The 16,398-nt window shown below is 37.1% G+C and overlaps 1 protein-coding gene across 1 annotated transcript; it reads right to left on the bottom strand.

Moving 5' to 3' along the window:
• Window positions 1–6,881: 6,881 nt before the first annotated feature.
• On the bottom strand, window positions 6,882–14,286 carry LOC139144656 (endoglucanase E-4-like). Its single transcript, XM_070715372.1, has 10 exons — window positions 13,976–14,286; window positions 12,465–12,641; window positions 11,621–11,805; window positions 11,157–11,325; window positions 10,346–10,442; window positions 9,731–9,890; window positions 8,580–8,724; window positions 7,877–8,042; window positions 7,279–7,463; window positions 6,882–7,096 (listed from the first exon to the last, which is right to left on the bottom strand). Exons 1-10 carry the CDS (start codon window positions 14,187–14,189, stop codon window positions 7,062–7,064), a joined length of 1,533 nt encoding a protein of 510 aa, XP_070571473.1. The 5' UTR covers window positions 14,190–14,286; the 3' UTR covers window positions 6,882–7,061.
• Window positions 14,287–16,398: the final 2,112 nt, after the last annotated feature.

Below are 16,398 nucleotides of genomic sequence, written 5' to 3'. Positions count from 1 at the left end.
AGTCCGGACCTGAATACAAAATTTAAACAATAACAATGCAGATTATCCTCATATAGGGTATATTTAAGAGCTAAATATTACGAATTTTTCCATGGTTCAGGGATTCAAACCAGAAATTGCAGATGATACACAGAACAAACACAATAAAAAAAGTTATAGCTAATGGATCTTTAAATAGTGAACTTTATAGGAAAAGTTTCCCGTTATAATGTTCTCCATATTATATTCTGATTCGTCCGTGAAGTAGATTGTATTATTGAAGGACCTGATTTTAAAATGGCTGATGAATCCATCTTGAATAATGTCTCTGTTCCATGACAAAATTGATGGGTTTGACCATATGCTTAATTTGATCTCGCCATAGTAAAGCATGGAATGATAGGAAACCTTCTTTCCAGAGTCGAGCTCTATGACAGCGCATGCGCAAAGGCCTAAATTTAAGATGTTTTAGAGTGTACTCATGTGATTATCATAATCATAGGAGGTTTTATCAGACCATTGAGTAGCAAATGGTCCGTATGCAAATGATGATCAACCATACCTCTTTTATCCTTTATGGACCTCTACGTAGGTGTCCACTTTGACGACAGTGAAGTTATGATTCGTGGCAAGAGATCATGATGATAAGCTCAAGTGAACCACAGGAAGACCACAAATAATGGTTTGGTCATATTTCAAATACTTTAAAAGTAATCGTGAGACAAATAAACAAGAGATGCGTAGAGAAGTAGAGAGATGGAGACAAACAGAATGAGACAGAGACAGAGACAGAGACAGAGAGAAATGTAACTTGTATTTTGTATTATCGAAACATCCTCAGAATAGATAATTACAGCCAAATTATGGATAGAATCGTGGTGACATATGTGTTGGGGTTTTTGGGGGGAAGGGGATTGAAAAGTTTGTTGGAGACAAGACATGCACATCAAATTGTGTCATCGTTGTTTGCAGTCCGCACGACCCTAATCGATTCATGCTTTGCCCAAGTCACACTGCAACGTTAAATCTTTGCTTGATGAGTGCGTCACTTGCCACGTATTAAGCAGGAGACCAGTACAGGTTACCAAAATATGAGACCTGAAATTGGTCACTGCCATCTGCACAAGGTCTTCTTTTATGATTGATGAAGACCGCTAGCAAGAAAAATCTAGTATAGGCATTTGTGCATTTTATCGATATCCGATACAAGTTAAATTTGGAGTTGGTGGTGAGTGAGTGAACGAGTTAGCTCGAGGCTCAAGCATGGCGTTGTGTTTAAGGAAGGCTTTTTACTCGTCATTTCATCGTTGGGTAATGGGCACGGGGTACTTAGGCCTTCAAATGATGTATGATTAACGAAAAAGTCTGATTAACGGAAAAGTCAATAAAATCTTAATTTCAGTCGCTACAGTACCCGCTAACGTCAAAATGAGTTAAAAGCTGACCAGCACACTGATTTAAGATAATTTTACTTCTGCGCCGCCTAGTCGTGAGCTTGTTGCTTGATAGTCTCAATTTTGTTTAACATTTATCATCACCATCAATCGTCATGTCTGCAGCATGCATTTGTCATGCGCACTTATGTTACATTGCAAACGACCAGCGAAACTCATGTACTCTTGAACCAGCTGTAGTCGATTGAACTGTGCATGACATGAATCGAAATAGAGATATGATTATGAGTTAGGAAGGGTTTTACGCTTCACTTTCGCTGTCTTAAAGTTGTCTTTTTTCATGAAGGACCTTTTGAAAGGCTGGGATGAGGTGGGAGTCTGTGAAGACCAAATATGGACAAAAAGTCGGGAACTGAAGATGAATATGAGCCTCGAATGTATCGCCACAATGTACGTAGTCTGAAGGACATAAGGACCGTTGGCTCGTGTAGAACTGTATGTCCTGTAAATATATTTATAAGAAGTCTACGGGTACCAAAATACATTGAAACCAAAATTAAGTAAAGGAAATAATAAAAAGCGAATATGTAAACATCATAGAACAGTGTCGCAGCATAAGATAGGTAACATACTATAGGCTAAGCATTTTTTCTTCATGACATTTTCAACCAAATTACCCTGTAGAGCTAGCGACAAAATATTTTTGTCAGAAGCAAGGTACTCTGTCCGCCGTCTATGAAATTAAATCTATTAGAGAAAGTTGGTCTGCACTGCATGGGAAATGTTGGCTACCCGAAGTCACCTTCTACTTATTGTTTGATACTAAAGTGTGATGATAATCGACACTCAAGGATGTTTTCCATCACGAGAAACGGAAATTCCATGATGCAGTTCTTCGTTCGCACATTGTTATATTCTACCGGGGTAGTGAACCATCATTCTTGTAGTTATTTTTCTTCTTTCATTTCCATTCTAGCAATTCTTGCTTTATAAAACAAAGAAGTCTCCATTTAATATTCTTTATACACATGCCAAATAGTAAAAAATGAAGCATAGGTATTCATCCCCGCGATCGCACCTCTGGGTTAGCCTTGTGAACCGCCGAATTCTTAAAACCTGTAACATATCTCGCATCTGCCTTTCAGTTTACATGGCTCTGTGAAAAAATACTCATATTATATGTAAGAAAAATGCATAGGACAATATTTAGAATCCGTGACAAATCTCGGCCATTCTGTTTACCATAACCAGATTCTAAGAAAGGAATTTGAAAATGTTGATTTTTTATACGTTAAAATCTACTTTATATTGAAATATACTCATATTTCTATTTCCTATTTTCAATACCAGCGTATGATTTCAAAATGAGCCTACTGGTAAGTCCGGATAGCAGATTGTAGCCAACGTGATGTCTTGCTCATTCATCAGCCCGACGTAAATTGAAAATAGGAAATACAGTATTTTTTCTATTTTCAATCTGTTGCAGACATGCGCAGAGGAATGCTGCGTCGCTAACGCAGACATCAAAGACGGTGCGTCGCACGGTAATTGTTCCACTGTAAGTGACATTCATAGAATCATCAGCCAGCAAATGGATTCGAATTTGGTGCCAGATTTGCTCTTAGGGTTGTAACCTGATGGTGGTAATCTCATGGAAAATGGATACCGAATCGTGTTCCCAAAATCCCGGAAAAGCGGGAATTTTTTGTTCATCATCTAGGCCGTAAAACACGCAAAAGGTGTATTTTTGCATGAAAGGATTAGAATACAACTTTGAAATATGATAAATAATTTCAGCTGAGCTGAAAATGTGATTAATTTAATAAGGACGTCATCATGTTTACTCTTTTTCCTGGAAGTTATTTGTCTTGTTGCTCTATACTGTAATAGTTGTCAGCACTGTATTTGTAATTATCTCACCATTCCCAGATTTAATAAATTATGTTGGATTTTTGTTCACATATCTCCTATGTTTCTCACAATAAGGGTGCTTTTTTGTTGAAAATCTCAGATACAGGCAAGGGCTGTTTTGAAATTTTGCGGAACAGGCATGAGTACGCAACTTTTCCTACGAGTGCCAAGACTGCGTACCTGGGTTATAAAAGTGCCTCATACATGCGAAAATGGTCCGCTTTGTACGAGTAAATAAATTTATCAAACCGAACCAATGCCCGGGAGAGATGTTTTCTTCTTGATACAATAACATAGGCGTAGGAACGGGGGGCAGTCCCCCCCCCATGCTGAAGTTTGGGGGGAATGTACATAGATGTGTGATATTGAGCGTACGTGCGTGAGTGATTCACGAACTCTACAACGTGTGGAGCGGTCTCAGTCAGAAAAATGTAACAACTTAGCCGACTATTGAACCACTCTTTATTGGGAGTGGGGATTTAGCCGAGCGGTTCTGTCTGCTGCCTCTCAGCTAGGCGACTGATGCCGTATGTTGTTGTTAGTTCGAACCCGATTGAAAACTAGCTGTTTATGCACCGCAATAAAAAGTGCCATTTGTATGTTTGATTTGTGATCAGAGTTATTCTGATTCATCAGACCAAAGCTGAACCAGTACTTCTAAAATACAAAAGATGTCTTCGATACCCCGGTTTTAGGGAATCAATTCAATCCATTTCAATCTTTATTGTACTCGACACATATCATAGCCGTAGCCTGCCCCTGCCCCCCCCCCCGAAATTTATGAAAAAGTGCAATTTTTCGAATACATAGTGACTCTGATAATATCGTTAATATTTCGCGGCTGATTCCCAGCATGCATGCTTTGTATTGATGGTTTACTAATGTTAAGTGTGCCTGTATTTATACTAACTCTTCGCGATTATTTCTGTTGGTGCTATTGTTTATTGTACGCTGTGCATTCACAGACATTGACCAAATTATAGAATGTTGCAAGACGTTTCGTAAAAGTTCGTAACGACAGTTGCGATAACGTAAAGCAGCCGAAGACTGTGCACATATTAACATATCTAATAACAGTTTCTCAAAATCGACTGTTGGCTTTGCTTCAAGGTTGGATGCTTGATCACCTAAGTCGATGACTCCCCTCATGTTGATATAAAAGGGTTCATGTGTATTCAACTGCAGACAAAGAATCCACGATGGCGACTTTATTAGGGTGTTAGATCGCGCGTTGCTATTTTTCAGACTTGGTGAAGGCAAGTTTTGGAAGAAGTAAATCAAGAGATAGTTTCCAGAGTTTTTGAAATGGAATTCCGGAAAGTAAGCACTGACAGTAACCAATTATTTTTTATTGAATATTTACTTGCTAGAATCCTTGAAAGTGTGTCTTGTAGCCGTAATGTGATATTGACATGTGTCAACAATGTTGACGGTTGTTTTGTTGTAGGTAGTTCGCTTTAACAATTTTTGTGCTGTTTGAGACAGTTGTGTGTCCAATCAGATGGCTTAGAAACAAAGAACAGCAAGATCGTTAAAAGGATGACAAAAGTGCAAAATTTGCTACAGAGGTTTGCATATATGTGTAGATCAAAATTAGCTATTGCTCAAAAAAATTGGTTCATTTGAAAGGCTCGATGACGTCATAAATACAAAATGATTGCTTAAAAATGTTAAAATACAGTTAATTTTGGAAGTTTTCAATATTGTTGAATGCATTGACACAAACATCCCAAATTATAAATGAAATATTCAATTTACGCTTGTCAATTATCATGACGACGTCATAGAGCCAAAATATCCGCCTATAACATCCGCTGATAATGTTAAAATACTGTTAATTAAGCCTGTTTTCAATGTTTTGCCTAAACTGAAATTAACACCCAAATTACGGACAGAACATGTAATTTGTGCAACTTCATAATTGTGATGACGTCATAAAACTAAAATGCGACCGAAATTACAACTTGAAAATGGCCGGTTATGAAGTTCACAAGCTTAGTACAATAGCCCATTTACGTGACAAAGTGAAAGTTTAAAGGTGATGTACATTTTGTATTTATATTCCATAAACTCAAAATAAAAGACAAATGTAACAAAACCTAGCAAATAAGCTCAACACAAGTAACACGCTCTTATGAGATTATTGATTATTAAACAATGGTCTTTCTATATAGTCGATAGAAAAGGAAATCATCGAAGGAAACTTCACGCAAGAGTTCTGCCCTTGCGATATGGTATGGTGAATATAACACTGTAGGATACACGATAGATTCGTTCTAAACCGGTGACATAATTCCTAAACCCCGCACATGACTTGTCTTAAACTTAAATAGATGTGTGGGTTTTCAGTAAATGTTTAGTTTCTCTGATCCAATTAAATATGTAGATCTGCCAGTACTGACTTGGCTTATTGACCAGCGAGCATTTCAGGCATTTCACTGGTTAATCCTACTGTGCCATGATTTATTCAGATCATCGAATATCCTAGACTCAGACACCGTTCAGCATCTGACTATGATGCATCAGACAGTATCATAATTGAGAGTAGTCTCTTTCAAATTCATTGCTTTATTTGTAATCACAGAGTAAGTCGAGTCAGAGTCCATTATTGATGTCGCAACGTACATGGGAAGTTGAAGTTGACCGATGTGACAGCACTGTTCGGAAATTTTTATTAGACATGCAATGGCAAAGGAGAATTCCGTGGAATCCATGGTAGGATTGAACAAGAAACCCGTTTTCGTTTTTGTGTTTCTATGTGGACGGGATCAATGCTATTCGTGACGTCACTATGGTGAAAGTAGACGCAAACAGCAAATGAAATCAATTGGAGGATTTATCATTTGCCGATAACACAAGTGACTCCGCTTTTCAACACTGGTTCGTATTTTGATCCAAGGACACAATTACACTTGTTCGATATCGATGACGTCATATACAGTACGGCTCAGTCGATTGTGAGGACTTAATCGACAATATTTGTTTCAGAGTTTGATGATACAACATACGAGTTACAATATCGCGTGCCAATTTTGGACACTGAACTTTTATATTTTGCAATTTTGACATCGGCATTGACGAAGAACGATGGATCTAGAGTGACAGGGCTGAAACTTGTAATCGCGAGCGCGTTAGATTCCGATTAAACCAAAGAGTAGAACTAAAAATGAAGATGCCATGTTACGGGGAGATGGTCTTAAGGAAGAATGCACCTCGAAAGTTAGAGGCTTTAACTTTTGTTCAAACTTTCCTCAAGGAACATTTTAACCATTTTCTTTCAAAATCACAAATAAAAATCAGGGGTCGCGGTGCAAATTTTGGAACACAGATTACCCAAGTCTTACCGATATGTGAAATTCAAAATGGCCGCCAACCCTTTTGTTAACTCTATGGAGAAAAACAAAATTTTCGATTTTCGAAAAACTAAGACGGTGACACGTTTTCTTACACCAAGAGCTTTACAATGAACCCCACAAGAGGTAGATCAGAGAAGTATTGTAAAAGTTTGAGATTCCAATTAACTGTCTCCGAGGCGCATTCTAAAACGAGTGCGTAATAATATAACCTGCCTGCTTTAATAAATGCCACGACTTCACGTTTCAATTGCTTGAAATAAGTTTATTGGCACTTGGCAGATCGATCTACGTTAAGGCAAAAGTCTTTCAAAATATTGAATATCAGTTGTGTGATAGTAAGGACTGAGTATCTTGGAATACCGAGCGGAGCATCATCCGGTTTGGTTTCGTTCGTCTTCGTGATTTACATGATCCTTCTCCATCACTTACGGCCTTGCAATTCGAAATGAAGCAGAGCTGAAAACAGAGGGAAAATGAGAAAAATATGATACAAGAATTAGAGAGGGATGTGTCACTCTCATACAGTGCAATCCTTGGACGGTTCTTTTGTATGGACTGCTCTTAAATAAATTTTCTGAGAACACACAATAATCCTCGTATCTTCATAGTTCAACGTCAACAATAGACAGCCTGCTTACCTGCAACGGATGTCTGGAAGGCAGCGTTGTAATCGCATGCTACTTCGTTAGACACATAATCTTGTCTGTTGTCATCGTACTCATCGTTGATGTTAGGACCTCCGACCAGAGCTCCGATCAGGTTATTTGGGTTGGCATCTGGTGATCTCAAAGCTGGACTTCCAGTCAAAGTTGAGTTACACGAACTGAAGGTAAAAACAGACTCATTTAAATGTATCGTTCATCAACATAATGATGTCATGAGTTATATTATCTGATTTTAATATTTTAAAATTGATTTTTGTATACACATCAGCTGTAGTTTTTCTCTTCAATTCAAAGAAACGTTGAATTAACCAATATTATTAAGATCTCTAAATCAAAGCATTGTTGTGTCTTGACCCATTCATGATCAGTCGTCAAACAATACAAGATCGTTTTAACTTCACTTCATGATTTTTAAGACGAAGACATCCAATTCACTAGAGTTTCAAAACTTTTCTTTCTTTCTTTTTGTCGGATTACTGTATTTGAAATGAAAGTGAGTATTTCACTATATATTTCATGTCTCCAAATTCAGTGCTTATGAAGGTTGTAGTCCATCTCATTATCTCATTACCTTGCTCGGTGGTGTGGTCGTACCGGAGGGTTGTTTCCAAAACCAACGACGTAACTCCTTCCGCAATCTCCTAGCATGTAGTGGATTTGACCTTTGGCCCATTCGAGATAAGATTCGGTGTGCAAACCAGAGTCGGCAGCGATGAGGGCAATCATGGTTGTTCCAGCTGTCACGTGACAATAGTCAAAGTGATCAGAAATGACTTCAAGTAACAAATAACAGCATTTTGACCAGAAGTACGTACAAGCTTAAGGCAGTATGTGCCCCGAAAATGAAAGACGAACTTTTGCTCAAATTTTCCTCAAAAAAAACTGTCGAATATTCTCTTACTAAATTAAAAATAAAAATCGGGGGTCACCGTGCAAAATTTGGTATTAAAGACACAAATCACTAAAGATTTACCGATATTTGAAATTCAAAATAGTCGCCATTCCTGTGTTAACTTCATGGAAGGAAATAAAGTTTTCGATTTTCGAAAAAACGAAGCCGGTGAAAGTTTTTCTTTCTCGAAGAGCTAAAAGTATTTTTCTTTGATCTACCAGAAATTACAGTTTCTTCTGGTAGAAAGGCCTAAATATTTGCTGTAGCCAAAGTAATATATGGGCTTCAATATGAATCAACCTCAACAAAATACTCAAAAGATGGCGAACGTGCTCCTAAAAAACGATTTTATATGTTTTGATTCATGCGAGATTAAGCTTACCGGTGTAACGAAGAGGACCCCATATATCACGGAAGACCAAACCCAAAGGCGTGTAAGGAAGGCTTTCTCCAGGCATCCATTTGGTCACAAAATTATTGACTTTTTTCTCGTATGCATTTTTGCCTGTCAGTTGGTACAGAAGCATCTGAAGGAAGATAATTGAGTTGAGGTTCGATTTAATAGATAAGCAAGGAAAGACAATGCTATAGGATATGTTAAAGCTATACGTTAGGACCAGAAAGTTGAACAGGAGCAGCATACTTCGAGAGTCTTGGATGATCAAAACACACGTATGAGAGCAAAAATCGTTGGTTTTATTGAAGGGGTTATAGCAAGATTTCGGTTACATGGCGTAAAGTTGCATTAAGTAAGCCAAGATTACACCATAGAGAGCGTACATGCATGGTACGCTATCGCCATTGAATATTTTTTTAAATCTTTGCTGTTCATGTCAACATTTTAAATTCCACTGAATCATTATTCCAGCTTTCGTTCAAAGGAAGAGACGGGAATACTTTGAGGTTGACGCAAACAGTTTCGTTAACTCTGAGTAGATTTGTACTATCCACGGTCCTGTTGGTATTGAAGGGCGAGACAAACAGGATCAAAACAGAGCACGACTCCAAGGAATGTGGAAATTAATGAATTGTCTGGTTTGAAGAGGAACAATTATAACTGTCTTATTTAAATACTTTAATTGCTCTTATTTACACTTTTATAAGATCTCTCGATCGATCTATCTCTCTCTGACATATTATTTGATTGATTCTGAAATGCACCAGATAAAGTATGGAACAGAACGTTAAACCAAGTGCTCAGCAGCATTTACATTTTACTTCGCTTTGCGTTACTTAATATTCATTCTCTGTTTATGGTGACAGACATAGTTTAACAGCCAAACAGAGAAGTAGTTTGCGATGACTGGCAAAGGGAAGTGGAAATATGACTATAGGTTTGACAGCAAATTGTTGAAATTACACACACTGCACCCTATACATCTAAAGTCATTCTACTTTGCTCTCTTTTCTATCCAAATATCTTGTGAAATATGAACATTGCATAGCAGAATGTACCAACGAATTTTCTCAACCGTGGAAGTACTCAAAGACAGTTTCACCATGCACAAGTATAGGGTTATGAGTTATCCATACCTGAGCGCCTGCATTTTTATTGCCCCATGCGAAAGCCCAGCCGCGTGATTTGCAATGAAGTTCATAGAGCTCTTCAGCTTTAATCAAGTAAGGACCGTCATGGGATGCTGCGTAAAGCCAGGCAGCTGACCAACACAACTCATCGCCATAAGTTGATGATCTGTAAATAACAAAAAGGTCACATCCTTGTAAGAGCAATAAATGTACAAATTTTATGTTACATATGTAAACACCTGTGGTCACATTTCGGTGAGCATTTTTACATAAGTTGCTAACGATACAAAGCATCGTAAAGCAAATATTGCAGAAAATTTGGCTGACGAGACTGTAAAAACGAATCTGAAAAGTCTTTGTCATTAGCAAAAAAGTGAATGTAGATTGAACGCTTGAAGGAACTGCGACAAATTGAGTCTTCGTGAATTTCACTTATTCACACAACTCTTGTTGAAACAAACACTGTATTTCTTTTCCATGAAATACAATATATCCATTTGCATTTAATTTAATAATTTTTCATTCCAATAAACGGATTGACGGACCACTAGCAGCCTGGCATAACGCAGTTTTTGACGTGAATTATACTTTTGTTATTTGATTAACATCAAACACACTTACTTGTAGTATCCATCCGCGTCATAATTTCCCCGATAGTTGTAGGCGAAATCAAATAGTTCCTTTGCGGCGTCCAAAAGGGTTGTTGAATAATCTCCGTCTAAAACAAATTATGATACATAACATTAGATAGATGTTAAAGGAAGGCGGTCGTCAGACCTGCACTCAAAGGTCGCTAGTGACCCTTAAACCGATGTAAACACTGTATCCAAGGTAAGTTGGTGATTGAAGAAAGTTAAAACCTGTTTGTCATGATGCACATCGTAAAATTTAAATGTTGCAGCTATGTTGACATAAGGCATCTATATACAGTCCATGAAATACATTGTTTGTAAACAAGAAAGTCGCACATGCGCAGTTCCGACGACCGCTTCCCTTTAAATGTGCGTGCTCCCATTTACGCTCTGTGATAAGATGATCTCAGTACACTTTTCTTCCTTGTCATATCTCCAGAGAAACTCGCTTGAAATGCCATTTTCCCACTATCTTTTATAGATTTCACTATTAGTCATGTAATTTCAAAACAGACAGATACATTTCATTGTTTGAATTGACAGTAGTTTGTTTGTTGTGGCGAATGCAGTCCGGGAGACTTAAGGCTTGTACTTCGCCCGTCATGTGGCAACAAGACTGCCATTTTGCTTCGAATAATTTTCATAAACTTTTGGAAAGGAAAATTTACAGTGACATAAATGTGCACGCCCTTAAACGGGAATGTTTTATTGTTCAATTTAATCACTACAACAATCTTGATCAAGAAGGTGATTTGTTGGCGGATATTTTGATAATGAATATGATATGAAAATTATCGTACACTCTGAAACTCCATCAAATGCGATGGAGGCGGCGGCCAAGGCAGCGGCTGTTTCCCCGACAACGTCAGATCCATTCATAGAAATACCATCGACCAGATATGGAGGACGTTCCATGTCCATAGTTTCCGGTGCTCCCCAGTATTTGTGATCAACGTGTCCTGATCCAACCTGGATAATACAAGAAGACGAGACTGTCAGCAACAGGATCCGATCTTTTTATAGAGTTGGTCGACTTACTCGAAAAAGTGAAAAATATTGTCGGATAGAAGGATACATAAATATCCACTTAATTACCTCTAAACATGTGCCTGCGAGCATACGTACATACAATAGATATAAATGGACACATAGATAGAGACAGACAGACAGACAGACAGACAGACAGACATGAATACACAGGAAGACAGAAGTACAAATAGACATATTTTACGTGTATCTAATTTCAGTTAGTAGGAACACATACCTGTGAATAAAACCCTGTCGGTGAGACATGGGCCTTGATGAAGTAATCAGTTGCCCATTTAATGGTTTCATACATGTTGCTCAATTGTCCAGCAGCTTCATAGGCGTCTTTGAATTGTATCAGGCCCCATGAAAGCACTGTTGTAGTGAAGGCCATTGGAAATCCAAACTTCACGTGATCACCAGCTGTCCAATGAAAATGAACGGCCAAGAATAAGTATGGCTGAAGATATATTAAACCACTACGCATTCACGCGTACGCATTCAAAATGTTCTAACAATAAAACGTTTAGTCTGCTTAAGGTAGTGTGCACCTCAAAAGTGAAAGACATTCTTTAAGGTATCTTTCAACCATGTTATTTCAACATCACGAATAGACATCGGGGGTCACCATGCAAATTTTGGTACAAGAGAAACAAATTACCCAAGATTTACCGGTATTTGAAATTCAAAATGCCCGCCATCCCTGTGTTAATTCTATGGAGAAAAATGAAATTTTCGATATTCAGAAAACTAAGACTGTGAAAGTCTGTCTTTCTCCTAGGGCTTAAAAATGATACCCCAAAAGTGGTAGATCAGAAAAGATATGGAAAAGTTTGAGAGTCCAAATATCAGCCCCCGAGGCGCATTCTACCTTAAGGAAACGTCACCAACGTCTTCAACCGTAGAGAACATTGTCTGTGAAATATTTTGCGCTCGACATGTAAAGTACACCATGAGATGATGTTTTCTTGATATTACAATGATATCAATGTGATACAGCCATGTTTAACATTCCCCTAAGCTTTCTCACCCGAAGAAGCGACCCCAAAGTCTAGCTATTGACAAAATTAATCGTCACCTACCATCGTAGTATCCCCCTGATAAATCTTCGCCATTAAAACCAGCGTCGTAAACTGCCGAATCACCGCGGAAGGATATGCGATTGTCAGCGGGTAACGGCCCGGACCTTTGTGATTCGTAAAACAGTATGGACTTTTCAATAACTTCGATGTAGTCGTATGTTGATGTGACTTGGCGAACTGTAATAAAACGGAAATTACATGAAATTGCAGATATAAATTTCATCCAGGGTTATATCCGTTGCATGTCTATGTTAAGTTTCCGCATGAACTTTCATATATTTACAAATGGAATCAGCAAGTATTGACAATTTGACTCCAACCGTAGAACGGCGTTTCAATTCATATCCATTCAATTACTCCTAAATCGAATCCAGAGTTACAAGTTCGATTCCAAATTCCGGATTGGCTAGCTCGAAGGCCCCATATCTATCTTCTTGCGTATTTTTCGATGGTATGATTTGAAATCAAATGCATCTTATGTAAAAGTGCTTACCGAAGTGTGGCCACAGAAAGTTTTTCAGACATTGGCGACGAGCAGCACAACTTAAATTTTTATAAATACATTTTTGAGCTGCAACCCAATTATGGCCACTGAAAACATATGCGTAAAATGTATGCCCCTGAATTTAATCTATACAATTCATCACTGAGAATTAAACTAGTTGAATTTTCAAAGACAATATGGCTTAATCAAAAAGATTTGATCGTGGTGTTTCGATAATAACAATGCAAAACGACACAGCTGGTGCGACTTTAAACGTGATGAATTATGAAACTGACTGCATTTTTCCCTTTTTCTTCCGTGGAATTTTCTTTCACAGTCAACAGAAATTCAGGCAGACCGTGGTCGATCTATCCTTCAATGATTTTATAGTCACGAAATATTATTTGAAATTTTGTAAACTTCTTGTACATTTTGCAGCCTTGTGTTTGGACTAGCGATGAATATGTGGCGCCCATGAAACTTTTAGCATAACTAGTTATTCTCCGTACCACCAAAACATCTGATCAAAGTCAATGCTTTCGGTTTTAAAAATATGACCTCATTTTAATACATTAATCGGCAACAAATTTTCCAGCGTGACTCAAAAGTTTACGTCTGTTTTGAACTCCACGGATTCCGATTTCGATCTCTTAGCTAATCAAGAAGAAACATGTCCTACATTAAAGATAAAATATGCAAATTAGCTAATTATCCGTATGCAACGCCTTGAAACTTGTTTGAAGTGATATAAAATTTATCGTTTTGTTACCAAGTGTTTCGTTAGATATTGTATGTTAGCCTGAATAATATACTATGCAAATTATCTTAATCATGTAACTATACAGCTGCCTTAAAACCCTACTGAAATATAAATCAGCTCTACAGGCAACATACGAGGTAATCTGAGTTAGACTAAATTAACAGACACAAAGATATATACATTCGATTGAAAAAGCGACTATGTCGTTTCCCCACCATGTGTTGGCTTTCCCAATACAAAGACAAAAAATGAAATAATTACACTTACTGTTTTTGTGAACTTCCCTAGTGGAACGTTCATCGTATTCATCGTCGTCGTCTTCTTCCACACTTGGCGGAGCCGGCATCGGTGGAGGATCGTACTCACCGATGTACGTCGCTACGTCGTCGTCGACTCCTCTCTCCGTCAGAGGACTTGCCGTCACATCGGACCAGATCCCAAAAACCGAAACAAGAAAGACAGTAGTGAGCAATGCGTTCATTTTGATGGATGCCAAAACTACATTCCTCTGACAATCACCGACTCTTCTGAAATGCTTGTTAAGACTGTCAACCTGCCTTAACGTACAAAATTTATGTGAGTGCTCTGTCCTTATATAGCATTTAACAATCGCAGGGATGTCAATTACCAGGGGCACCTGTTTATTCGGTTTCTTAATTATTGATACTTGACGATTCTGAAGTCGAGCTTTTTACCGTTATTCTGAAGAACCCTATTAAGGTAATTAGTTCGGCGCCCGCATTGGTACCGCTATACACCAAGTCCAATAAATCTGTAAAAATTTCATTCTTTGCACAGTAGTACCTGTTACGCATATTATTACCGATACCCATAAAACCCCATGACATTTACTTCCTTTAAACAATAGGTAAAGACATAATATTAATAAGACACTATTTGATAATTGACCACGAAATAGTTTCCGATATTTAATAGTGATTATTATAAAAGACAGTGTGTCTTGGTGAAGGGCATTTAATCATAATTTTATACAAAATTTACAATCTCTCAAAACTTTTCTTTGCTTCCGATTTGAGTGTACCACCGTGCAAAACAAGTAGTACGTAGATTTGTTTTTAATTTGAAGTTGGGATCCTCACTTGCATGTGTAAATTATGATTTAAGGTCTCGCATCCTTTTTGTCAAAACTATCTTTTAATTATGTACGAACCATGCACTATCAGAGCAAAAGTTCCGAATGAAATAGTTTTTTAGGAAGGAAGGAAAACAAACTCTGCTTATTCCGTAAAAGCAAGACTCTTAAGTGTTGGACTCTCATAGTGGACCAATTAAAACACTAAGGAATGGCTATGACTTTCAAATTTTATACCAGACTCCTGTACCCACAAAGATGCTTTAACAATATAACAACACCCCGATTCGGCAAAGCTTTCTCTTATAATACATTTTGTTGCCTATTTATCTTATTTTCTGTTCTTAATTAGGTAGGGTGATTCATTCAAAGTAATTTGTTTCTTCGACAAAAACACCATATGACTCTAATGTGATTTAACTGTATCTTGTTCTGTGAGTGAGATATTTGCATCTTCCTTGGGTGATAATTTTCGTCATTGATATACTGTCGGAAATGCGCTGCCGCCGATCGACAGATTTTTTACTCTGCATTCAGCAGGTTTATTAGTCCTTGAGTTTCCATGGGTACTGAAGTTCACGAAATCAGATAAAGAAGTGCAGATTTGGCTATGCTGTTTATTTCATGGACAATGTTCTGTCTGTCTTGTCTGACTGTCTATTGTATGTATATATATATATATATATATATATATATATATATATATATATATATATATATATATATATATATATTCGTTTATAGGGTATTACACACGTACCAATCTGCTGGTTCAAATAGTTTATTATATCAGCACAACGTTTCGTCCTAAAAGTAGGACTTCCTCAGGTGCTACAGAACAAAAAGTTTCAACACGAAGTGAGTTACAGTCGAATATATATATATATATATATATATATATATATATATATATATATATATATATATATATATATATATATATATATATATATATATATATATATATATATATATATATATAAAGAATCTAGGATCTTGTAGTTGTCACTCTACAGGCTGTTTCATGCACTAAGCCATCATCAGGAGTGAGGATTTGGCGGGAATAGGACTGTTCATTTTGTGTAGCAGGTGGGTATGTATATGCAAATATGTAGTTGTGGCCAAAGGCAGGTCAGTTATTAATGAGGAGGAATTTGCTACTGTGTCTGCATTTTGAGAGGAATTCTGCTCGCTTGTCGAGGGTTGATTTACTGTCTGAATAGATTATATGGAGTCTATTCTGTTATGCACAGGTTACAGCGTTTGGTTTTATTTGAATAGGGGAGAGCTCTGTCGATGATCGACCATTTGATATTGTGTTACCGCCCCTACAGAAATGCATTGAGCACTATACTTTGCCTGCATTGACAAGCAAATCCTTTTCGCGTGTGTGTATCTATCTATATATATATATATATATATATATATATATATATATATATATATATATATATATATATATATATATATATACATATATACACATATATATATATATATATATATATATATATATATATATATATATATATATATATATATATATATATATATATATATATATATAGTGTAGAGGCGGACAAGGTTTATCCTGTAT

The sequence above is a fragment of the Ptychodera flava genome, chromosome 12 (assembly GCF_041260155.1).
Source record: "Ptychodera flava strain L36383 chromosome 12, AS_Pfla_20210202, whole genome shotgun sequence".
NCBI lineage: Eukaryota > Metazoa > Hemichordata > Enteropneusta > Ptychoderidae > Ptychodera > Ptychodera flava.
This window is presented reverse-complemented; position numbering and strand designations above follow the sequence as displayed.

What these genes read in the sequence shown, in the direction of transcription:
- LOC139144656 (XM_070715372.1), bottom strand. Translation starts at nt 14,189, where the DNA reads ATGAACGCATTGCTCACTACTGTCTTTCTTGTTTCGGTTTTTGGGATC. An exon ending in ATTTGATGGAGTTTCAGAGT is followed by an intron (nt 10,443 to 11,156) that starts GTACGATAATTT and finishes AATTTGTTTTAG; the next exon opens with ACGGAGATTATTCAACAACC. An exon ending in CTTCCAGACATCCGTTGCAG is followed by an intron (nt 7,097 to 7,278) that starts GTAAGCAGGCTG and finishes CTCTGTTTTCAG; the next exon opens with CTCTGCTTCATTTCGAATTG.